The 25,108-nt window shown below is 44.6% G+C and overlaps 1 protein-coding gene across 1 annotated transcript; it reads left to right on the top strand.

Moving 5' to 3' along the window:
• Window positions 1-552: 552 nt before the first annotated feature.
• CIDEA (cell death inducing DFFA like effector a) lies at window positions 553-23,594 on the top strand. The gene is made up of 5 exons (XM_014780301.2): window positions 553-687; window positions 12,234-12,378; window positions 13,200-13,346; window positions 20,736-20,917; window positions 23,140-23,594. Exons 1-5 carry the CDS (start codon window positions 650-652, stop codon window positions 23,285-23,287), a joined length of 660 nt encoding a protein of 219 aa, XP_014635787.1. The 5' UTR covers window positions 553-649; the 3' UTR covers window positions 23,288-23,594.
• The last annotated feature ends 1,514 nt before the right edge of the window (window positions 23,595-25,108 follow it).

Below are 25,108 nucleotides of genomic sequence, written 5' to 3'. Positions count from 1 at the left end.
CTGCCCCCAAACGCCCACGATGCAGCCGTGAAGCAACCTAACGAGAAGGAAGCCCAGGCGCCTCCGAGAGCCTGAAGTGGGCTGCGGGTCCAGGTGTCTGCGGCAATTCCTCACCTCTCCAGGAGCCAGCCAACTCGCGGAGCTTGGAGCAGGGCATCGGGGGCTCCAGTCCCTGGGCGGACTGCGCGCGGCCCTGGGGGGTCACTGATGCGCACATCCTGCGCCTCCTTCTCCCACCTGTGGCCTGGGTTTAAAAACAACACATCTGCCTTTCCACAGCCAAGGCCATATTGCCGGGGTTGGTAAGGTCGCCATTGCCCCAACCCTCAGAACGTGCGAGGCAAACAGGCTCACAGGCGCCATCAAGGAACCTGCGGAGCAGCAGGGGTTCAAGGGTCGTCGGCACCTTTCGCTGCAGCGGTCTCGGAGAGCCGCTCCTCTCGCGGGGAGCCGAAGGGCGTGGACGCGGGCGCACAACCAGAACGCGAAGCCGCTACCTTCGGCAGCGGCGAGCCCATTGCCAAGGTCCCGGCACCGCGCGGTCAGGCGGCGATGGGGTTGGCTGCACCGGGCGGGGCGGGGCAGGCGGCGGCGCTTTAAGAGGCGGCGCGGGCGGGGAGAGGCCGCGCCGGAGAAGGGGACCCGAGCGATGGAGATCGCCCGGGACTACGCCGAAGCCCTCATCAGGCGAGTACCGCGCTGGCCCGGCTCAGGGCCACGCCTGCGCCTTGCGTCCCCCGCGCCGCCTGCGCCCCGCATCCCCCTGCACGCTACGAGCCCCTCTTCCCCGCGCGCCCCGAGGCCCGGGTCCCAGCGCACGCACCCAGCCGCCCGTCTGGTGCCCACGCCAGTGGGCCAGCGCGAGCGGGCAGAGGCGGAACCGGCCGCGAGTCTCCTCCTCCTCCTCCAGCTGGCCGCAGGTGCCAGGTGTGGTGCTGGGGAGGTGCGTGGGCGTCCGCGAAACAGGTGACAGTGGTGAGTGCGGGAGTGGTCGAATCTCTTGCCGCTGCCGCAGCCGCCGGTGCAGATAAGGGCCGCGTCCCGGGAACCCTGGGCAACGCCTCCGCGGTGCGCGGGGACAGGGCTTCTCCAGCTTCTCGGATTCGCGACAGGAGCTGCGGCGAGGGGAGGGGCGCTGGTGACGGCCTCGGGATGGCCCAGGGTTACTCCTCAGGGTGAGCGCGGGCTCTGGGCTCCGAGGGGAAGGTGGGCTGACCTGGGGCGCGCCTTGGGCCTTGAACGCTCCCTGACCCCTGCTGGCTGAGCCCACCCAGGTTTGTAAGGGGGATTTGGGGGTAAGCGCTCCCCCCTCTCGCGGCATCCAAAGGCGGTGACGCTGCCCAGGGAGGGACCAGGCACCCTTGGACCCCCGCTGCCTCTTTGCCCCGCTCCACCCGCTGCGTGATTGAAGGCACCGCATCACTTTTTTCCCCCTCTTGGGTTCTTCTTCACATCCTGACATACCCAAACTAATCCTTGTTGGTAAAATCCTAAAGATATTGTGTGGCAGTAACTTTATAGATTTAAGGGAGGGATCGTATTTCTCTGAAGATCTTCAAAGTACTTCAAAAAAGATGGAGAAGACTTTGAGTACTTTAATACGCAGGTTTTGAGGGGTGACAGATCCCATTTGTTCCCAGGGGTGGAGGCAAGGGGTAGGTGAAAAGGGAAACTAGTGTGATCTACAAGGTCTGAACTTGGGTTCTTAAAGGAGGCTGTGGACAATACTCAAGGTTAGAAAAATAGAAGCCAAATGTAAAGGTGATTTGTCTGGACAGCACTGGTTTTTTCTTTAAAAAAAAAAAAAAAAAAAAAAAAAAACAAGAAATGGGAGTTGAGCCGTGGGACACAGGGAAGATGAGAAACAGACTTCTTGCATGCATCTTCACTAACGTGGTTTAAGCTTAAAAGTAAGGCCCTTGGTTTCTTTCCTGTTTTTCTTCTCTCCTTCCAGCTCCACCCACCCCACAATCCCACTCCCAGGGGATACAAACTGTTTGGAGCGCGTCCTCCAAACTATTCTCCCATGAATATACAAACACCCATTCTCCAAGTTCCTCTGGAGTGCTGAGGAGTTGGTGAGCTGAGTTTGAAGGAGGGATAAGGAGGGCACTAATTCCTCACTGGTATTGCCTGGAGCAGGGGGAGGAGGAGGCGGCGACACCTGTGGAATTAAGGCTGACCCTGCCCTTGCACCTGACTCCTGCAACAGTATACCAAATTCAAAATGTATCTGTGTGAGGTTCCCACTGGGTCAAGCGGGGCACCATATGGTGGCATGTAAATTGTAAGCCATTATAAAATCTTAAACCAGTCATTAGCATGTTAATTGTCTGTAACCACTGGAGGCCTGAGTCACAAATGAAAGCAGCGTGAGGTCTCAGCACCGCTCTGGACATCAAGGGTGTCCGCACGAATGTGTGTTGTCGTAGACAAAACCTGCTCTGTCTTTGCCTCCTGTCAGTGATAGCATTCCTGCCAACCTTGAAGTTTTATGAAGCTGATATATATTATACTTTGTGCAAAATAGCTGCTTTTGTAGCTACTTAGTACATCTTTCCTCTCCTTGAACAAGGAACTCTAGGTTTGGATAGCTGCCATTTCAGTACAAATTTTACCACAGTCTTATTAGTGATGTAAGCAAGGAATTGAGTTTTCTACAAATAAATCTCCCAGGTTGCTAATGCTTACTCCTTCGTGGGTCTAAACTCTTATTTTAATAACACTGCAAAGTGTTCAAGACTTCATGGTCATGTATTGAATATACTGACTACTCCAAGCATTTTGACAGGTTGATCAACACGAAGCCGTGAGCCGGCCGCAGCCCCTGTCAGCAGGCTCCTCTCTGGGGCAGACATGTCCCAATATGGGTGTGTGTGTAACAGGGCGCCCAGAGCTGTTAGGGACCAGGAAGTCTCTCCAGGCTGCAGACACCCCTCCTCAACCTCCTGCCACTGTGTGAGACCCTGCCACCCTCTGACACTGTCCCTACAGCTCACAGAGACCTAGCCAGGGCTGACAAATACTTTCCAAGTTGTCCTGTTTCTCTGCATTCCCATATTTGCTGTCACCACTTCCCTGCTTAGCATTCTCCTTGTCACTCTTGGCTTTGGCAATAGTGCTGGTTGACTTGTGTCCTACTCCTGTCTGTGCTTTATTACTTCATGTGGGTTCCTCCTTTCCACCTAACGATGAACTGTGGGGCTCCCTCGGTCATCATTTCACTCCAGATAATCCCTGGGCAATTATCTTACATGGCCTTATAGAGCCACGTCGTCACTACTGACACCAAAATGTTTCTCTCTGGCCACAACCTTGTTCCTGGGCCTGTCTCTTTCCACCAGCACTTTCAGAATAAATATCAATCCATAAAGTGGCGTATGAGGATGCTTTTTCATGATCTATGGGGGTTACTTGGCTGGAGTAAAGCTCACGTCTACTGTCAGTCTGTGGCTTGTTGCTTTATTTCACACACCTTCATAAGTTGAGGACTTCACAGTTCCCTCAGGAAAAAATACAAAGACTTCTCTGTTTCCCTCACTTCTGGGAGATATGCCCTTCCACAGTTTTCAAGAATATTCTATGAAGTCTGACTTCTCTTATCGTCTTGATTTCCCCGAAACAGTCTATTTCCTTACACGACCTGTTTCCTTGTTTTTTTTCCTTTTAGTGAGCTGTTTCCCTTCCTGCTTCATATGATTGTCTGTGCTCTCCTGGGGCTTAGAGGGCCACTAACAAGTGGTGGACCTAAAAGCAGAATTCCAAGGCTTCTTAGTGTTCCCTTTTCAACTTCGATATATTAAAATATTGAGGGGAGAATGGCAACACATTTTAGGCATCATGCTAGTGGCCGGTGACATAAATTATCCCAAATAGAGGACCAGAAGTGAGTTGGATTAATATGTTGCTTTATTCTTTTAGCTGGCTGGTTAACCTGCTATTCATTTAGCTGAAGCAGAGTAAGTATTCATATAGCATTTGTTAAACAGGTTTCGTGTACATAAAATTTTATTTAATCCCTGTTTGTATTATCTATAGGATAGTCTTGATTTTATATAGTTTGGTATATAAAATCACTCATCCTGTTCCTTGAAAAGAATGGCAGAATTTAATTTTCATGTCTTCACGGATTTTTTTATATGTGCCCCATAGGCTTTTTCTCCAACAATGCCCCAGTTCTTGGTGAGGAATCGTGGTGGGTAAGAAGAAGAATAGGCTGCATGTCTTTTTTTATCAAGAATGGCTATCTCGAGGGCAGTGTGAAGAGGGAAGACCAGAAATGACTGCCAGGACTTGTCTTGTCAGAAGCGAAAAGACAATATGAACTTTGTACAATCGGCTGTGCTGGGTTACTTGCGCATTGGCGCTTACTAAGGCGTGAGCGGCTGCATCCAATGAGGAGATATAGGACCACAACCAGCTAGGTCAGAGCTCTTCGTGCCCACAGGCTGTGCATTGACTAGCAGGGCCTGACCTCAGATTCCAAGACATGAACTTTGTTCTCTCATTTCTTAATTTTGTCTCAGCCTATCTTTTACTCGGTAAATAGATCATGTGCCAACAGTGGGCTAGGTGCTATGGGGAAGTAAAAAATGTCCAGACAGACCCTGGCCTTGGTGAGCATAGATTCTGGAAGGCCTCAGGTTCAATGGCAATGACTTCCTGCTTTGGGGAGAAGAGAGGCTCTTGCTAGTGAGGGTCCAGGGTTCCCCTGTCGTGCAGGAGAGTTTTCCTCTGGTGGGGCAGGCATTGTGGTGTGAAAGCAGGAGCTGGATTCAAACCCCTGTTCTAGCGCTTGCTAATTCTGGCCTTATTAATTTCTTAACGTCCCTGGAGCCTCAGTTTTAGTCATCTGTAATACTTGTTTTGTAGAGTTATTAGGTAACATGCTAATATGCACCGTGTTTGGCATAGAGTGGAACTCGTATCTTTCTTTCTCGCCTCCTCATAGGGACTTCCCCAGCGAATTTGTTTCAGATGCTAGGATTAGGTGGAGAACAAAGCCACGTTCTAAATGTACAGCATAATATGGATAATCCTTGCTGCCCTGTCCACCAGGTCACCAGGGATGAGACTGTGAGTGAGTTCTCTGCAGCGTCAGCTCAGCAGAATGTGGGCATCTTGTTCATTGTGTTGTGTAACCAAGGAACCTGGTGTAACTCCTTGGAATCGGGGCAAAAGTTCAGAGGCAGTATGCCCGTCCCTCTGCTGCGTTGGTTCAAGGCTTGGATTTACTCAGTGGGTCTTTCCTCATTCTGATGGGGGGCCCGCGTCAGGGACCACTGACCTGGCACAATCCCTTGCAGATGCCCCTGGGAAACAAGCTGTGCAGTGACTCTGGCAGACTAAAAGGGAAAGGAGCTGCAGGTGTGAACTGAGCACACTACTGCCCTTTTAGCCGTGGAGCAGCTCCTCCTCACAGTGCTCAGGGCTGATGTTTATTGCTTAGGACTTGAAGTTCAGAAAGATTATGTCCTACCTTCCTTCCTTATTAACTGAGTGACCTTGAGAAAACCCTCTGAGCCTTAGTCTTCTCATCTGAGAAATGGGGTAATACTTTCCTTGTAAGGTTGTGATGATAATTAGTTAATATATTTAAAGAGCCAGCACACTGCAGGCCATAGCAAGAGCTCCGATGCGAGCAGTTACAAGGCACTAATGAAATGCTGGTTGACTACACTTCAGACCAAATGCTTGCTAACAATCTGGATCTGATTCCAGAATGCCAATTTGTTGACGAGGCATAGGAATAAGACAGAGACACTCACTACTATGGAGACCCTCCTGAAACTGGCTGACCATGCTGATAGCATGAACTTAACCCTGACAGTTTTTATGCGCCAGTTCATAACTATACTATCCGTTTTTCTTTTTTGTGTGTGTATGTGAGGAGATCAGCCCTGTGCCAACATCTGCCAATCCTCCTCTTTTTTTGCTGAGGAAGACTGGCCCTCGGCTAACATCCGTGCCCATCTTCCTCCACTTTATATGGGACGCCACCACAGCATGGCTTGCCAAGCAGTGCGTCAGTGTGCGCCTGGGATCCGAACCAGTGAACCCCAGGCCGCCGCAGTGGAGCGTGCGCACTTAACCACTTGCGCCACTGGGCCGGCCCCGGTTTTTCTTTTTTTATTGAAATATATCAGTTTTTCATATAGCAGATTACTTGGTAAGTCATTGAATTTTCACTTATATCCATTGGTAGAGTTAGAAAATATACTATTTAAAACTTATATGCCTGGCACCAGGCTAGGTATTATGGGAGATACAACAAAGAAGCCTTTGTCCATAAGGAAATTCCAATCTCACTGGGAAAATAAAGTAGAGATAAATAAATGACAATATGAGCGTGTGTGTATACGTATATGCATGTATTGTATATATGTATGTATTTTTATATATGTATATATTACATATGTATATAATTATATGTTGTATGTAATTATATATTGTATGTATTATTACATATGTAATATATATAGCTATAAAATAAAGTGCTAAATTGTAGGTGATAGGCATTGGCAAACAGTACAGGTATTCCCTAGAGTTTCAGCCTTCATAGGGTTAATCTAGATAAACTGTTGAAAGTGTCAGAAAGCAGTGTTGTCCTCACTTTTTATCTTCCACAAGGTTGTCCTAAAAATAAAGCCCCTTTTTTCATGCTCCTGAATGTCACTGTGTAAGTATTTGCCCAAATAGTCAATAACTATCTGAGCAGCTGAAATAGGTGGGCGCTGTTCTGAGTGTGGTGGCAGTGCAGCTCCAGATGCTCGTGCCCCCGTGACTGTGGGATTAAATCGGGTCACGTGTCACTTATCGCAGCGCCCTCAGGAAGCAAGACCTGCCTGAAGCATTGCTAGTTTATGTGCATAATCTTTTGAATAATCGCTTTATGGATACATCCCTAAATATAAGAAACGTCCCGCCGGCCCTGTGGCGTAGCGGTTGAAGGCGCGCACTGGCGGCCCGGGTTGGGATCCCGGGCATGCACCACGCACTGCTTGTCAGGCTATGCTGAGCCCGCGTCCCACATAAAGTGAAAGAAGATTGGCATGGATGTTAGCTCAGAGCCAGTCTTCCTCAGCAAAAAGAGGAGGATTGGCATGGATGTTAGCTCAGGGCTGATCTTCCTCACAAAAAAAAAAGAAAAAGAAACATCCACCATTCTGGGTGAGAGCTCTTTACACGTTGCTAGACTTGTCTCCAAAGAGAATGAACCACCTTCTAGTGCCACCAGCAAGGCACGTCTGCTTCCCCTCCTGGAGTTATTTATAAATAACATTTTTCTCGTTGGCTTAAAAGCACATGGTTGTGTGTCAAGGGTGGTTTCACACTTCCTTAATTGCTATCAAAACCTTCGTGCGTTTGCTAACATGCAAACTTTTCTTACTCTTAGTTACTTAGCGTTACTGAGGCAAAGAACAGGAGCCTGGTCTGAGTCCCAGCTCCCACTCCTGCCAACTGTGCAGCGGCTCTCTGCCTAAGTTTCCTCATCTGTCAATTGAGAAACGAGGACTGTATCACAGGGTTTTCTGAGGATTGAGTGAGTTAGTATTTATAAAGTAAATTATGTATTTGTTAAATAACTACTAAAGTAGTAAGCTTCTTAGCAGCTGTGTCTCATTTATCCCTCATTTTATCACTTTTTTGTACTTGCTAGGTAACCAAAGCTTAATAATCAAGGGTTGGGGATTTTTTTCCTCAGAAAATTGTCTTGATTTGATTTTGCTACAGTTTTTTTTCTTTTCCTATGTTAGTTCTATTTATAGTGAATTTTATATATTTATTTTTTATTGTGGTAACACTGGTTTATAACATTGTGTAAATTTCAGGTGTACGTCATTATGCTTCTATTTCTGCATAGATTACATCATGTTCACCACCCAAAGACTAATTACAACCCATCACCACACACTGTGCCTAATCCCCCCTTTTGCCCTCCTCCCTCCCTCCTTCTCCTCCAATAACCGCCAATCCAATCTCTGTCTCTATGTGTTTGTTTGTTGTTGTTTTTGTCTTCTACTTATGAGTGAGGTCATACGGTATTTGACTTTCTCCCTCTGACTTATTTCACTTAGCGTAATACCCTCAAGGTCCATCCATGTTGTCACAAATGGCTGGATTTCATCGTTTCTTATGGCTGAGTAGTATTCCATTGTGTATATATACCACATCTTCTTTATCCATTCATCCCTTGATGGGCACCTAGGTTGCTTCCAAGTCTTGGCTATTGTGAGTAATGCTGCAATGAACATAGGGGTGCATGTATCTTTATGCATTCATATTTTCATGTTCTTTGGATAAATACCCAGCAGTGGAATAGCTGGATCATATGGTAGTTCTATTCTTAATTTTTTGAGGAATCTCCACACTGTTTTCCATAGTGGCTGCACCAGTTTGCACTCCCACCAGCAGTGCATGAGAGTTTTCTTCTCTCCACATCCTCTCCAACACTTGTTGTTTCCTGTCTTGTTAATTATAGCCATTCTGACGGGCGTGAGGTGATATCTCACTGTAGTTTTGATTTGCATTTCCCTGATAGTTAATGATATTGAACATCTTTTCAAGTTTCTGTTGGCAATCTGTATATCTTCTTTGGAGAAATGTGTGTTCAGATCTTTTGCTCATTTTTTAATTGGATTGTTAGTTTTTTTGTTGTTGAGATGTAGGTGTTCTTTATATATTTTGGATATTAACACCTTGTCAGATATATGGTTTGCAAATATCTTCTCCCAATTGTTTAGGTTATCTTTTATTTATTTATTTATTTATTTATTTATTTATTTATTTATTTATTATTTTTTTTGTGGGGAAGATCAGCCCTGAGCTAACATCCATGCTAACCCTCCTCTTTTTGCTGAGGAAGACCGGCTCTGAGCTAACATCTATTGCCAATCCTCCTTTTTTTTCCCCCAAAGCCCCAGTAGATAGTTGTATGTCATAGTTGCACATCCTACTAGTTGCTTAGGTTATCTTTTCATTTTGTTGATGGTTTCCTTTGCTGTGCAGAAGCTTCTTGGTTTGACGTAGTCCCATTTGTTTATTTTTTCTATTGTTTCCCTTGCCCAGGCAGTCATGGTACTTGAAAATATGTTGCTAAGAGCAATGTCGAAGAGAGTACTGCCTATGTTTTCTTCTAGAAGTTCATGGTTTCAGGTCTTACATTCAAGTCTTTAATCCATTTTGAGTTAATTTGTGTGTATGGTGTAAGATGATGGTCTATTTTCATTCTTTTGCATGCAGCTGTCCAGTTTTCCCAGCACCATTTATTGAAGACTTTCCTTTCTCCATTGTATGTTCTTGGCTTCCTTGTCAAAAATTAGCTGTCCATAGATGTGTGGTTTATTTCTGGGCTCTCGATTCTGTTCCATTGATCTGTGTGCCTGTTTTTGTGCCAGTACCATGCTGTTTTGGTTACTATAGCTTTGTAGTATATTTTGAAAGCAAGAAGTGTGATACCTCCAGCTTTGTTCTTTTTTCTCAGGATTCCTTTGGCTATTCGGGGTCTTTTGTTGTTCCATATTAATTTTAGGATTCTTTGTTCTAGTCCTGTGAAAAATGTCGTTGGAACTTTGATAGGGATTGAATTGAATCTATAGATTGCTTTAGGAAGTATGGACGTTTTAACTATGTTAATTCTTGCACTCCAAGAACATGGAATATCTTTCCATTTCTTTGTGTCTTCTTCAATTTCTTTCAACAATGTTTTATAGTTTTCAGTGTACAGTTCTTTCACCTCTGTGGTTAAGTTTATTCCTAGGTATTCTGTTCTTTTCGTTGCAATTGTAAATGGGATTGTATTCTTAATTTCTCTTTCTGCTGTTTCATTGTTAATGTATAGAAACTCAAATGATTTTTGTATGTTGATTTTGTATCCTGCAACTTTAGTGGGTTCATTTATTATTTCTAAAAGTTTTTTGGTGTACTCTTTAGGGTTTTCTCTATATAAAATCATGTCATCTGCAAATAGTGACAGTTTCACTTCTTCTTTTCCAATTTGGATCCCTTTTATTTCTTTTTCTTGCCTGATTGCTCTGTCTAGGACTTCCAATACTATGTTAAATACGAGTAGTGAAAGTGGGCATCCTTGTCTGGTTCCTGTTCTTAGAGGGATAGCTTTCAGTTTTTCACCATTGAGTCTGATATTAGCTGTGGGTTTGTCGTATATGGCCTTTATTATGTTGAGGTACTTTCCTTCTATACCCATTTTATTCAGAGTTTTTATCATAAATGGATGCTATATCTTGTCAAAGGCTTTCTCTGCATCCATTGAGATGATCATGTGATTTTTATTCTTCATTTTGTTAATGTTGTGTATCACGTTGATTGATTTGCAGATCTTGAACCATCCCTTTATCCCTGGAATAAATCCCACTTGATCATGGTGTATGATCTTTTTAATGTATTGCTGTATTCTATTTTCTGGTATTTTGTTGAGGATTTTTGCATCAATGTTCATCAGTGATAGTGGCCTGTAATTTTCTATTTTTGTGTTGTCCTTGTCTGGTTTTGGTATCAGGGTAATGTTGGCTTCATAGAAAGGGTTAGGAAGCTTCCCCTCCTCTTGAGTTTTTTGGAACAGTTTGAGAAGGATAGGTATTAAATCTTCTTTGACTGTCTGGTAGAATTCACCAGAGAAGCCATCTGGTCCTGGACTTTTGTTTTTTGGGAGGTTTTTGATTATTGTTTCGATCTCCTTACTGGTGATTGGTGTATTCAAATTCTTTCTTCTTGATTCAGTTTTGGAAGGTTGTGTGATTCTAAAAATTTATCCATTTCTTCTAGATTATCCAATTTGTTGGCATATAGCTTTCTGTGGTATTCTCTTAGAATCTTTTGTATTTCTGAGGTGTCCATTGTACTTTCTCCTGTTTCATTTCTGATTTTATTTATTTGAGCCTTCTCTCTTTTTTCTTGGTGAGTCTAGCTAAAAGTTTGTCAATTTTGTTTATCTTTTCAAAGAACCAGCTTTGATTTTGGTTTCATTGATTTTGTTTCCTATTTTTTTTTTGGTCTCTATTTCATTTATTTCTGCTCTGGCTTTTATTATTTCCTTCCTTGTACAGATTTGGGGCTTCATTTGTTCTTCTTTTCCCACTTCCTTTAGGTGCACTGTTAGATTGTTTATTTGAGATTTTTCTTGTTTGTTGAGGTAGGTGTGTATTGCTATAAACTTCCCTCTTAGAACTGCTTTTGCTGTATCCCATAAATTCTGGCATGTTGTATTTTCTTTTTCATTTGTCTCCAGGTATTTTTTTTATTTCTCCTTTGATTTCTCTTTTCTGTTTTTAAGATTTTTTATTTATTTATTTATTTTCCCCCCAAAGCCCCAGTAGATAGTTGTATGTCATAGCTGCACAGCCTTCTAGTTGCTGTATGTGGGACACGGCCTCAGCATGGCCGGAGAAGCAGTGTGTCGGTGCGCACCCGGGATCCGAACCCCGGGCTGCCAGCAGCAGAGAGCACTCACTTAACCACTAAGCCATGGGGCTGGCCCTCCTTTGATTTCTTCATTGACCCAATCGTTGTTCAGTAGCATTTTGTTTAATCGCCACACATTCGTGCCTTTCTGCTTTTCTTCCTGTATATAGTGAATTTTTGAACTAATTCTTTGATAAATGTGGAACTTACTCCAAAGAGTCATGTGATATGTGGCCTGAAATCCTTCTGCTTCTTGCTGTTCCAACCACAGTTACTATAATATTCTGTTGTTCCTAGGTTATCCTAAGTTAATTTTAAAAATTGGTTTATTGCTATAGTGACCAATATCTGGCTTTTAAATTTCTGGCTTAGTCTTATTGTACAAATATGTAACTGTTTGTGTGTGTGTGTGCCTAATTCTTTAACTCTGTTTAGCTATGCCATGGCCTCTAGAAATCATTTTCTTAGATTTTTCAGCTCTAAATCCCATGTTTGAAGAATATACTTCTTATTTCTTTTTCGCATTTTTTACCCTTACTATTCCTTCTCAAATAGTTACTGTGAGGACTTGGAATGTTCTGGTAAAATAGGTGTAATGATGGTTGTGTTTTTTAATTTTATGTATTATTTGTTTGTTCCTTGGATATTGGGGCATATATATATAAATTTTAATAATCTTCAACATTGAATTTCTTTCTTTTAGGTGTAAATATTAAAATCATTTTATTTTTGTGTACTTCAAACCTCTCTTTAAAGACTCTTTTTTAAAAGGAATGTCATAGATATTTTTTACTTTCCTCCTCCATTTCCAGGCCCCTGACATTTATGAGATCACAGACTAAGAAAGTCCTACTAACTCCCCTCATGCATTCAGCTCGCCCTTTCCGGGTCTCCAACCATGACAGGAGCAGCCGGCGAGGGGTGATGGCGAACAGTCTGAAGGAACTCCTCAGCAAGGTACCATGAATGGCAGTGCCTCCTCCAGCGGCTCATAGAAGGTCCCCTCAACTCTCCCAGGGCCATGGTCTTGGGAACTGAGCCAAAGCAAGACAGAATATCAATGTCTTGGCCTTGGAGAGTCTGAAGGGAGCCATTCCTAAGTGGTTAAAGAGAGGACAAAAGAATGAAAGGAAACATTACTGCATCACTGTACCACAAAATATTTAGGTACAGAGACAAAAACTTTAAAAGTAGTCCTCAATTGATAATGTAGCTTTGTATCTTTGACAGGGGAGAATGTAGGGAACCAGGAGACTTTGGAAATCTGTTTTTGGTTACAAAGACCAGGGAAGAATAGTCCTTGAGCTAAAACAGTGTCATAGATCACCAAATAAGAAAGACTCCTAGACTCTCCTGGAGGCATGACCCAGACAAAGACCCATGGAAATGAGAACTGGTATCCAACATGCACTCTCTGAAGCAAGAGGGATGTCCAGATATGCCACTTGAGGCTCAGGCTCTCTAAATATCATATGTGCGGGATTATTCTTCTTTATTTGTCAAAACAAGTAGGTAACTTTAGAAATTGTAAATATTATTCAGTGTAATCACTTATCTCTTGTCATTGAAATCTCTAAAGAAGATAAGTCCATTAAAAATTTTAACTCCTCTTTTCCAAGCAAAGATTGAGCCATAGACACCAATTAAGATATATCTTTACCATTAAAAATTGATCAAAATCAGCCAACGTTTCTGAAACCATATCTTAATCAATGTCATTGATTGGTCAAATGGACTCTCTCGCTTCCTTCTATGTCTCTGACGCACTGCGACTCTAGACCCTGGATGCCCTTGTCATCACCAGTGGACTGGTCATTTTGGTGCTGGAAGAAGACGGCACGGTGGTGGATACAGAAGAGTTCTTTCAAACCCTGGGAGACAACACGCATTTCATGATCTTGGAAAAAGGACAGAAGTGGACACCGGTAAGCAAAAATGCTGTTATCCAAACAGCTACTGGGTAGATTTTTTACCTATAAAAGTACATCCCCACTTTGGTGTTGACTTGGCCACTTTCTAAATATATATTTTTATTCACCTAATAATTGGATTTACTACTCTCAAAAGGTTTCTTATAAGTATGCCTAGGAAACTCTGTGAACTACGGCTATATGATTTAAAGCAAATACTTCTGACGGACAGGCTTTGGCCAGTTAGTAGCTACAGATCCTGTTAAAGCATGCAGATGTAACCTGGTGACTGTTACTGTCTCTGTCCTTAGGAGGCCGGCAAGCCAACATTGCCAGTGACATTAAGTAGGGGTGAGTGTATGTGTGTAAATACAGTGATTTAGGAAAATAAAGAGATAGAATAAAGGCTTCTATTTCTGGGAAAACCATAGATTTTATATCTTAGGAAACCCTCCCTCTATAAAACACCTCAAAATGTAAAGCAAAATATTAAAACATCTTTTTACATGCCTAACTCACCTTCAAGAAAGGGAAATCCTCAGAGGCCAACATTTTTAAGGAAGCCAGAATCCAGAGAGGAAAGCAAACACTGAAGCTGGCAACTCACCTGTGGGCATCTCACCTGTGGGCATCTTACCCATGGGTGTCTCACCTGTGGGTGTCTTGCCTGTGGGCATCTCACCCATAGGCATCTACTGACCTCAGTGACTAAGAGCCTCAGTTTTGATGGATGCTGGGAGGACAGGAGACAAAGTCGTAGGCTGGCACAAAATTGGGGGGTCAGATTAGAGATGTGCACATAAAGCAGAGAATCTTAAAGGTCTCTCCTGAGAATCTATGGCCACAAGCTGCCCTCATGAGATTTCAGGGACTGCTGATTCCAAAAACACCCATGCTGAGAATTTAGTTTACAGAGATCTGGGGACGAAGCATCAGTGGAAGGAGTTAACTCATTGAATTCTCTTTATTCAGCTAGTCCCTCCCTCCAGCCCTAGTGACCCAGGGTTGATAGTGCCCCCATTTAACTAGAAGGAGCAAATAGGGTCTGAATGTTCACAGAGTTTTCATTCCTAAAGTTCTAACAAATGTGAGTTCACAATCAAAACACAAAACATAGTAGGGAAGGGGGGCGAGCTGAACTGCCGCTCTACAGGCAAGACGCAAGGTTCATGGCGCTGGGCTGGAGGTCAAGGATGCATTCCAAGAAAGTTCTAAAAATATGTCACCAGCTTCAACCTGATAGTTGACCTAGCCATGGAAAACTCATTGGATCCTCACTAGATCAGACCATAACTGGCACCTTTAAAACTCTTCCCATCGAAAAGTATCAGGAATGAAAATCTGAGATGTATACCTACTACTTCAAGACAGTTCCTCTACCAGCCAACATTCTATCAGATCAGCTAGTTTCTTTGATCATCAAGCAGACATACTCAAGCTACCAAAACAACAGAGGAAAAGGTCTCTTTATCCACGTTTTTCACATTATGTGTGTGACCATTGGTAGGTCATGAAATCAATTCTGTGAGTCACAGTGAACATTTTTTTAAAACAAAATAAAATATAAAATATCAGGGAAAAAAAACACCAAACATAAGGACTCAAGGCACTGTATGTGAGAATAAGCAGAAATAACAAAGTCAGGCCTGCAAAGACATTAGATGTTGGACTCATCAGATACAGATTATAAAATAAATATATTTAAAATATTCAAAGAAATATAAAAAGTAATAAAAAATAAGAAGGAACAAGAGGTAATCAAGAAGGACTAGGTAGGGCCGGCCTGGTGGCATAGCAGTTAAGCTCACGCGTTCTGCTTTGGCGGCCCGGGGATGACCAGTTTGGATCCTGGGCGCGGACCTACTCACTGCTCATCAAGCCATGCTGAGGTGGCGTACCACATAGAGGAACTAGAAGGACCTACAACTGGGATCTACAACTATATACTGGGGCTTTGGGGAGAAAAAAGAGAAAGAGGAAGGTGGTCAACAGATGTTAGCTCAGGGCCAATCTTCCTAAAAAAAAAAAAGGAGTAGGTAGACTTTTTTTGTGTGTGAGGAAGATCAGCCCTGAGCTAACATCCGTGCTAATCCTCCTCTTTTTGCTGAGGAAGACCAGCTCTGAGCTAACATCTATTGCCAATCCTCCTCCTTTTTTTTCCCCAAAGCCGCAGTAGACAGTTGTATGTCATAGTTGCACATCCTTCTAGTTGCTGTATGTGGGACGTGGCCTCAGCATGGCCGGAGAAGTGGTGCGTTGGTGCGCGCCCGGGATCCGAACCCGGGCTGCCAGTAGTGGAGCACGTGCACTTAACTGCTAAACCATGGGGCTGGCCCCAGGACTAGGTAGACTGGAAAGACTCAAATAGAATTTCTGGAAATGAAAAATACAGCAATTAAAGTAAATGAAGACTCAGGACTGAATAATAAAAGACCTGGAAGATAAGTGTAAAGAAGGTACCTATGATATAACACAAAATGATAGAGATACAAAACAGGAAGGAAGTTGGAGACATGACTGAGAAGATCTAATATATGTCTACTTGACATCCTCAGGGTGTTTTTTTTTTTTTTTTAAACAAGACACAACACACACACGTGTTTTTTAAAATGAAAAATTTGGGCCGGCCCCGTGGCTTAGCGGTTAAGTGCGCGCGCTCCGCTGCTGGCGGCCCGGGTTCGGATCCCGGGTGCGCACTGGCGCACCGCTTCTCCGGCCATGCTGAGGCCGCGTCCCACGTACAGCAGCTGGAAGGATGTGCAACTGTGACATACAAGTATCTACTGGGGCTTTGGGGGAAAAATAAATAAATAAATAAATTATAAAAAAATAAAAAATAAATAAATAAATAAAATGAAAAATTCAACTCCATTAAGAAATTCATTCATCAAAAGATACTACAAAGGAAGTGAAACAATAAGCCACAATTGAGGAGGAGGTGTTTCCAACATAACCCAACAAAGGATTAGTATTCAGCAAATTTAAAGACCTCACACAAATCGATTATGGGAACAACAGACAATCAAATAGAAAAATAGGCAAAAAACAGGGACAGGCATTCTGCAGAATGGACAATAAAACACAGGAAAAGATGCTAACCCTCACTGGTGACTAGGAAAATGTAAGTTAAAACCACAATAAGATACCCTTTTATGCCATTAGATGTGGTGGTGTTAGGCTTTTTAATTTTTTCCATTTTTAAAATATGGAGCAATGAACTCTCTTATACTCCCACCAACAGCTATTTAAAACAACTTGCCTTTATCCCATAGAATTGAAGCACCACCTACAACCCAGCAACTCCATTCCTAGATATACAGCCCGCAGATACCCAGCCATGTACTTCTATGTAAATACACATAAATAAATACACTGTTGTATATTTACTGAATGGCATACTCTTCAGCTATGAAAATGCATGAAGTACAACTACAGGAATCCGTATGGATAAATCTCATCAACTATGTTGAGTGAAAACATTGCAGAATAATCCGTTAAGTAAGAAGTCCTCAAACTTTTTGATCTCAGAACCCCTTTACACTCTTGCAAATTAATGAGGACCCCAAACAGCTTTTGTCTATGTGGATTATATCAATAGACTCTGGGGCCGGCTCCGTGGCTTAGCGGTTAAGTGCGCGCGCTCTGATGCTGGCGGCCCGGGTTCGGATCCCGGGCGCGCCCCGAGGCACCACTTCTCCGTCCAACGTGAGGCCGAGTCCCACGTACAGCAACTAGAAGGATGTGAACCTATGGCATACAACTATCTACTGGGGCTTTGGGGGGAAAAAAAATGAATAAATAAAATCTTTAAAAAAAAAAAAATAGACTCTGTAGATATCCATTGATCAGAGGTTCTCAACTAGGGACGATTTTGCCTCTTGGGGGACATTTGGCAATGCATGAAGACATTTTTGGTTGTTACAACTAGGGGAGGGGATACTACTGGCATCTAGTGGATAGAGACCAGAGATGCTACTAAATATTCTGTAATGAATATTACAGACAGCCACCACAACAAAGAATTATCTGGCCCCAAATGTCGTAGTGCCAAGAGTGAGAAGCTATAAGCTATAGATACAGATATTTCCCATATTCAAACTTAAAATGGAGAAATTTTAAAATATGCATTACTTCATTAAAAATAATAACCCAATACAAGGTAACATAAATCACACATTTTTATGAAAAGTAACTATTATCCAAAACAAAAATATTTAGTGAAGTGACATTGTTTTACATTTTTGCAAATTTCTTTAATGCCTAGCCAAATAGAAGATAGCTAAATTCTCATCTCTGCTTTCATATTCAATCTGTTGTAATATATTGTTTTGATGGAAGTATGTGAAGAAAATATGACCTCACACAGAGAAGTAGTTGGAAAAGTGAGGAGTATTGTAGTGATCTTTTCAAGAAATTGAGGATATTCTTCTTTGATACTACACCAAAACTCAACAAGTGGGGTTTCATAAAGGCTGGCTGCAACGTGGAATCTGAAGGCATCCCAGTGAAGGCTGCCTCCCCATTGCACTGGAATCCATTGGTCTGTCTTGCACTTTGGAGGGATCTTTTTCCCAGGGATGATTTATAATATCATGCATTGGTCATTTAGGAAATATTGATTCACTGAGTTATGCAGGTTTCCTAAATGTACAGTGGAAAACTCCACTACTTGTGAGAGAATGAGAACAAAAAAGGCAAATTGCATCTTAGTGTTTATTATGAAAATAGTTTTGACCTCTCAGTCCCCTGAAAGAGTCTCAGGATCCCCCAGGTGTCTCCAAACTACACTTTGAGAACCTCTGCATTTAATCATTTGTAGATAATTCAAAAATATGCAGAATTAGCAATATAATGTTTGAGATATACAAGTGCTAAAAATAAAGAAAATGGAATGATGCACAACTTAGATGGTTTCATCTTGAGGGGAGATGGAGGGATATAACTGGGGAAAGGACCTGGGGTGATAATGTTTTGTTTTATGTGGAGTGGTGGCTACACCCATCATTTCATGATTCCTTATTTTTACACATATTGTATACTCCTATACATATCAAATACTTCGTAATTTTTCTGACTGGAAGAAAAAGACTATAGACCAATTATAAAAAGCATAAAATTTAAAATAAAGTATCTTTAAAGTAGGTGAGGAGATCATGCCAGTAAATTGGAAGATCATGGGGTGAATTAGATAGATCTTTTAAAAGACAGTCTTGGGCTATACTGCTTTTTGTTTGAGGAGGTGTTGCAGGCAGAATAATGTCCCCCCAAAGACATCCTCATCCTAATCCCCAGAACCCATGAATGTGTTACTTTACATGGCAAAAGGGACTTGGCAGATGTGATTAAGTTAAGGATGGGAGATGATCCTGGCTTACCCAGTGGACCAGTGTCATCACAGAGTCCTTATAAGAGGGACACAGAAGGGTCAGAGTGAGAGCCAGGAGCAGAGAAAGAGAAGGAGTAATGTGATAAAGGGCTACAAGCCAAGAAATGCAGGCAGCTCTAGAAGCGGGAAGAGGCCAGGAACCCGAGCCTCTCCAGCAACCTCCAGAAGGAGCCAGCCCTGCCCACTCCTTTTGGACTCCTGACCCCCAGAACTGTAAGAGTCTGAATTTGCATTGTTTTAAGCCACTAAGTTTGTAGTAATTTGTAACAGCAGTAATAGGAAACTAATTCAGAAGGGAAGGGTATTTTTGTTTGTTTTTATATACAAGACACTCAGTTACTAGGGAGGACGGTTAATATGTAACATGTTTAAGTCCCCAGAGTGGGTGGGCCCTGAGTTACTGAGCCGACCTACCAGGCGGTGACAGGATGCAATGGCTGCTAATAATACTGCCATGTGATGCGTTCAAGGAGGGGCGTATAGCCTTCTCCATCTAGTAACAGGCTAGTTGACATGTGAGTTTAGGTTGGAGGCTTCTCTTGACTTACACCATCTTCCTTCAGGGTGGAAACGGGCACCTCACAGCTGATTATAGATCATACCCCACTTGTACGTGTTTTTATCAGTGAGGACAGTTTTGTTTGACTTGGACAAGAACTTCCAGCCAAGAAATTGCCACCAGGGGTCTCCCTTCTTCAGTTTAAATGCCTTAGCCTGTGAGGAAGCATTTCCTTCTTCCTTAGTCCTCAGATTATAGAATCCATATGCCAGGTCGTGAGCAGATTCGCTTTGTGAGGACATCTTGGTTTTGATTTAAGACCCAGACTTGAGGAAGACATTTAGGGAGAGTAAGATAAAAACTTTCATCCGTCAGAAAGGAACGTGAGGCAATGAGAAAGAGTTGTGACAGGATTATAGGTGAAAACCCCTTTTGATTCTGTAATTTTAATTTTTTAAAATATTGTTTCCTAAATGATGGCTAGTTAGTACCCCCTAAAGAGGCAGCAGGACCTGTCCCGCATGAAATGTGTGTGTGATCTGTGGGGGAGGAATAGAGGAGGAAAGAAGAGTGGCTCCAGCAAGAAGGGTTTGGGGATTTTCAGGGGAATTTATGTTTTAACTTTAAATATAGTAGATTATTGTCATTAATGAATTTAACATTCACAGCCTCAACCAATCCCAACCCAAGAGGTTCAGGAGACATTGTAACACTATTGATTGTGTCTCTCTGAATCCTGAAAACCGCAAGATCTGTGTGTGGAGAAAACCTGTAGGCAGAGCAGCCCCTGACCGGGCATGTGTACCCTAGGACAACTTTGTTCTCTTCTTTCTTCAAAGCTTTGGGGGGCAGACTATATCACAGTGCTATTTATAACGCTGGGGATTTACAGAGGTCTCTGACTTTCTCTCCCAACCTGAAGGGTCTGCTGTATCAGGTAGACTGAGGGTGGATACTGTAACCAAACAACCTTCAGTGTCCCCAGGGAGTCAGCTTTCATCCAGGGCAGTTACAAGAAAATAGGGGAAGTCCTGCAAAGGTTCTCACTTTAGCCACATGATTCTGAAACTTTCCGCCCAGGAGCCTCTTGTAAAATGGAAATAATGCTGCCTACTTCTCTTTGAGCAGACCGTGTTATAGTCATGGGACCGTCCATGTCAGTCAAGTAACCATAGGGTGCCCTAAGCGACTGGTGTGAGTGTGTCTCAATACCACATGTCGATAGCACAACCATTCATTGAACCCTGGATCCTGAAATCCAGGCCCCGAAGCCGAATGACACTCATCTCAAGTCACTAAGCTGAAAGTAGGTTAAAGAAGGATACTTTCTCATGGGTTTGGACATGGTAGCAATTTAAGCACATCAATCGGCTAAAAATGTTCTTCAAATAATTAGCAGCTTAGCCACTAACAGATTTTGAACCAAAAGAGTCAAAACTAGCATAAAACCAGAATTATAGGATTTGCATGTCATAGTTGGGGACGCTCCTAAAGTCTCTTCCTCTCTTCACTGTTATAGGCTAGTAACTCCGTCCCAGCTCGCCAGCAGCCAAAGAAATCAGGAATAGCCAGAGTCACCTTCAACTTGTACAAGCTGAATCCCAGGGATGTCATTGGCTGCCTCAACGTGAAGGCCACCATGTATGAGATGTACTCAGTGTCCTATGACATCCGGTGTACAGGGCTCAAGGCCATGCTGAGGTAACAGACTTTGCGGTCAATTTGGGGGTCTGGAAACTGCACAAGGCACAGTCCAGGTAGCCAGTCCCCAGCTTGCTCCTCTGAGCTCCCAGAGCCCAGTCCCCCAGAGGTCCTGACCTGACCAGTAGTGTTGAAGTTCACTCTGATTCGAGTGGTCATACAGTAGTTTAACTCCTATGCCACAGACTTATTTCAGAAAACAAAGTCCTGAACCAAAATATATTTTTTTCTCCAAAGACCATTAAATACTAAATGAAACAAAAACTAAGTAATAACTATAAAGAAGAACCAAATTTCTTTCGCAAACTAGAGCTGTGCACTTTAAAACCTTCATTCTAAGCAATGACAGGTAAAACCAGAGCCGTGGAGACTCTGATCCGCTCTGCACAGAGCAGCTGTGCTAGCCTGGATAAGCACTCTTTTGCACGTATCTTCTGTATTACTGCCAACTGGCAGCTAGTGGTAAGGTGGCACTGGCACATTCCTTCTCCACATACCGCCAGGGCACCATCACCCCACAGGCTGGGGTCAGGCTGGCTACACAGCCTCACAGGGGAGCCTGCAGAAGACAGATTCCCCACTCCCTACCCCAGACCTATTTGAACAAATTCTGTATGTTCACCAGGGACACTCCCCGGCTGTAAAGGGGACAGACATCCTGCCACTGAGCCCTGGACTGAGAGGGACACCTGCAGTCCCTCCCAGCTTTGCCTCTGAGCAACCAGCTGTGTGACCTTTAACGGGTTACTTAACTTCTCTGATCCTCAGTTTCATCATCTCTAAAATGAGAAGGTTGCCTCCAAGTTCTTTATGGTTGCATTGGCTCTCAATACACCTAGCCCTCTAGTAAATTCGTCATTGATTCTCTACAGAACTAATTCTCCGTGGAGGGATGGGTAGAAGGAGAGAGACTGACAGTGGCAGAAGGTCTTCGAAGCCAGTCTAAAAAGATTGCAACTTCTGATATTCCAGTGCTCTCTGCATAGCCCCTCTGGGCAGGGGGGCTCCTGTTTCTCTGAGGTGCTGTCTCCTCTCCCCTGGCCCCGTGTGGACCGCTCTGACCTCCGCTGAGCGTAGCGCCAGGAGGGGGAATGCTGCAGAAATGCGACTGCTCTCCTCTGACGGGTCTCAGAGGCTGGCGCCGGCGGTGGCTCCTGCATGGCCTCCGCGTCCCGCTGAGAACCATCAACTGCCAACTCCTAGACAACAGTTGCTGTTGTAGTGCTGAAATCTTGAGCCCCCCCAGGAGAGTTTCCTCTTTTGGCTGAGATGGGAGAAAATAGCTTTATTGCTTGATTTTTAAAGTGAGACAGGAGAGTTACAACAACATAGAAAAGTATAGTGAAGAAAGAAAACCTTACCCAAAAAGACAAATTTAGCCGTCTTGTCGCTAATTCTTACCATCTGATACATCTGATGGCACCACAGGCAGCCACAGAAGTCACAAAGGCCCCCAAATCGAAGGCTTTGCCTGCCAGGGCCCCGTTGTGGGATGCCGGGAGTCGGGGGCTCTCCTGACTAGCACAGCTGACCCCAGCCTTGGCTGTCCTCATGAGGTGATAGGCCTTTAAAACTGGAATAAAACCCTGTAGCTTTGGGCTCAGTAGAGAATAAGAATTCGAGTTAGAGCTACTTTTCTCGTCTGAAATAACACGAATGCCAGGCTTAGCCTTAGGACTGAGATGTCACAACAGGGTCAAGTTGGGCTGTCCCAGCCGCCCTAAGCACACTGGGTCACAGGGTTACGCCTGCAGTTGGTGTAAGACTGTCCTTCAGCCTGACTTCTCCTTTGGCACCTGACTTGACTGATTTCAGCAACAAGCCCCACACCCCCGAGGCCGACAGGATAAGCCAGTGCGGCGGACAGCACAGGGTGTGTACTCTCAGGAGCGCAGCCTGCCAGCTCAGTGTCTTCTAGTCACTGAACAACAGGCCACTTTCGGAAGTGGCTACGGGAAGGCCTTGGCATCACCTGGGAGCTCACCAGAAACAGAGTCCCCGCTGCTGCCCAGACCTCCTGAATCAGCCCCGCGTGTCAGCAAGCCCCGGGGCGGGGGGCGGGGGGCAGGGGCGTTCTTTCCAGCGTTCAAGCCAGCGGGCTGCCTGCTCTGAGCACACGTTTAGGGGGAGCAGGAGGTGCGTGTGGAGAATTCTCACGCCGTCTGCTCCTCGCTGGCCCAGAACTCCAAGCCTGACACGGGCCCTTGTCCCCTCTGTTGCAGGAGCCTGATGCGCTTCCTGTCCCATGCTGCCCAGGCGACCGGACGGTTTCTCATCTACACGGGCACATACATGCTCCGGATGCTGGGTGACACGGAAGAGCAGGCTTCTCCCGGGTCACGCTCCAGGCGAGGGTTCACGTGTGAATAGGGCTGCATGCTGCAGGGGCTCAGCCAGCTCTTGACACAAACATTCCCTCTCAGATGACGAATTTTGAAGATGCTTATGTTCTCAACCACATGCACTTGTAGGCTGCCGGGCACTTCTGCTCAGGAGTGGTACCCAGGTGGAAGAAATGAGGGCTGTGCAGCGGATGCCGGGAAGGGGAGGAGATGTGTAGGGGCCTCCGTGGGGGGAGCAGGAATGTCTTGGGTGGCTAAGGAGCAGCACGCACACGCATTAGGCCTTTCCAGTTCCTCGCCTCCTGCAATAAACCAATCACAAGAGTTACTTTTAACATGTATAATACTTCTTGTGTCTCTTTCATCTCCCCCCAAAAAACACAAAACTTTCAAATAGAAGCAAAACTCAGCCAGAAATGTTCTGCTGACAGATGTAATTGTTTTTAAGTCTTTATTAGTTCTTGGTGCCACAGAAATAACGAGCTGTTAAATGTTACTATGGGTTGTTTTTTTTTTATATAGGTCCTGAATGGGCCCAAAGGGACCCAAAAGCTTAAGGACCTGAATTTTTGGAGGTCTCCAAGCAACACTTTCAGTGTTTTTCTTTAAAAAAAAAACAAAACTTAAAAAAAAAACAAAACTACTGCTTGAGGGGCCGGCCCAGTGGTGTAGTTAAGTTCACACACTCCGCTGCGACGTCGTGGGGTTCGCAGGTTTGGATCCCGGGCGCAGACCTAGGCACCACTTGTCGAGCCATGCTGTGGCGGCATCCCACATAAAAGTAGAGGAAGATGGGCACGGATGTTAGCCCAGGGCCAATCTTCTTCAGCAAAAAGAAGAGGATTGGCAACAGATGTTAGCTCAGGGCTAATCTTTCTCACCAAAAAAACACAAAAAAACAAAAAACCTGCTTGAAACCTAGACCTGATGCACGGTACTAGTGGACCACATCTTGACTTCCTAATGTCACCTGTGTTGTCAGTCGGGATTCTTGGTTGCAAGTGACAGAACTCTGACTCAGGCTGATGTGAGCCAAGAGGCAGCCAAGGATAGCAGCAGTGGCTCTAGCTGCAGGTGGCACTCAAACAAGGTGGCCAGGCATCTGTCTCTCCATCTGTCATCTCCGTCTGACACAGTGCTTCCCCACAAGGGCCTGCTTTCCTCTGAGTTGGTGTCACCTTCAGGCAGGCCCTCCTCACAGGGAAGTGCGATGTCAGCCCCCACAGCAGGAAGTCCTGGAGCTACATCCCAGGGGGACCCCTGGATCAGGCCCCTCCCCACTGCAATCACAGCAGCTGGCATGACACACAGGGCCACTGTCCTGCAGACAGGGAAGGATAAGCCCCAACCACATGAATGGGGTGGGGGCAATGTGGCTCCCCAAAGGAAATGGGGGTGCTGCTACTAGAATAAGGGGGAACAGATGCTAGGAGACAAATCTACTCCTATTCAGATCTGTGATTTTCCTGTTAAGAAATGCCCAGAGGCCTTTCTCCTTTCCTGCTGACAGCTCAGGCACAGTGAAAAGATGCCACCTGTTGTCCCAAACCCTAGAAGCAAAGAATGCCCCGCTCCATTCCTGCAGGTCCTGCCCGCTGTCAAACCTTTCCTGGGAGCCTAGACTTTCCCTCCTTCACCAACACAGTCCAGAGCCTCCTTCTGCAGTCCCCGTGACCAGTGTCCACCCCAGTCCTGGGCTCACACTCTTTCTGAGCTGCCCACTTGGAGAAGCCGGCCTGGAACCAACGCCCCGCAGGCCGGAGAGGCCGGAGTAAAGGCACCGCAGCAGCGTTCCTCAGAACACAGCCTCTCTGTTTAACACAGGGGGAAAACAGGAACTTTTAGCATC

Source organism: Ceratotherium simum, chromosome 14, assembly GCF_057802395.1.
Source record: "Ceratotherium simum simum isolate JZ-2026a chromosome 14, ASM5780239v1, whole genome shotgun sequence".
NCBI lineage: Eukaryota > Metazoa > Chordata > Mammalia > Perissodactyla > Rhinocerotidae > Ceratotherium > Ceratotherium simum.
The sequence above is the reverse complement of the archived record's forward strand: the minus strand, read 5'-3'. Positions and strand labels throughout refer to the sequence as shown.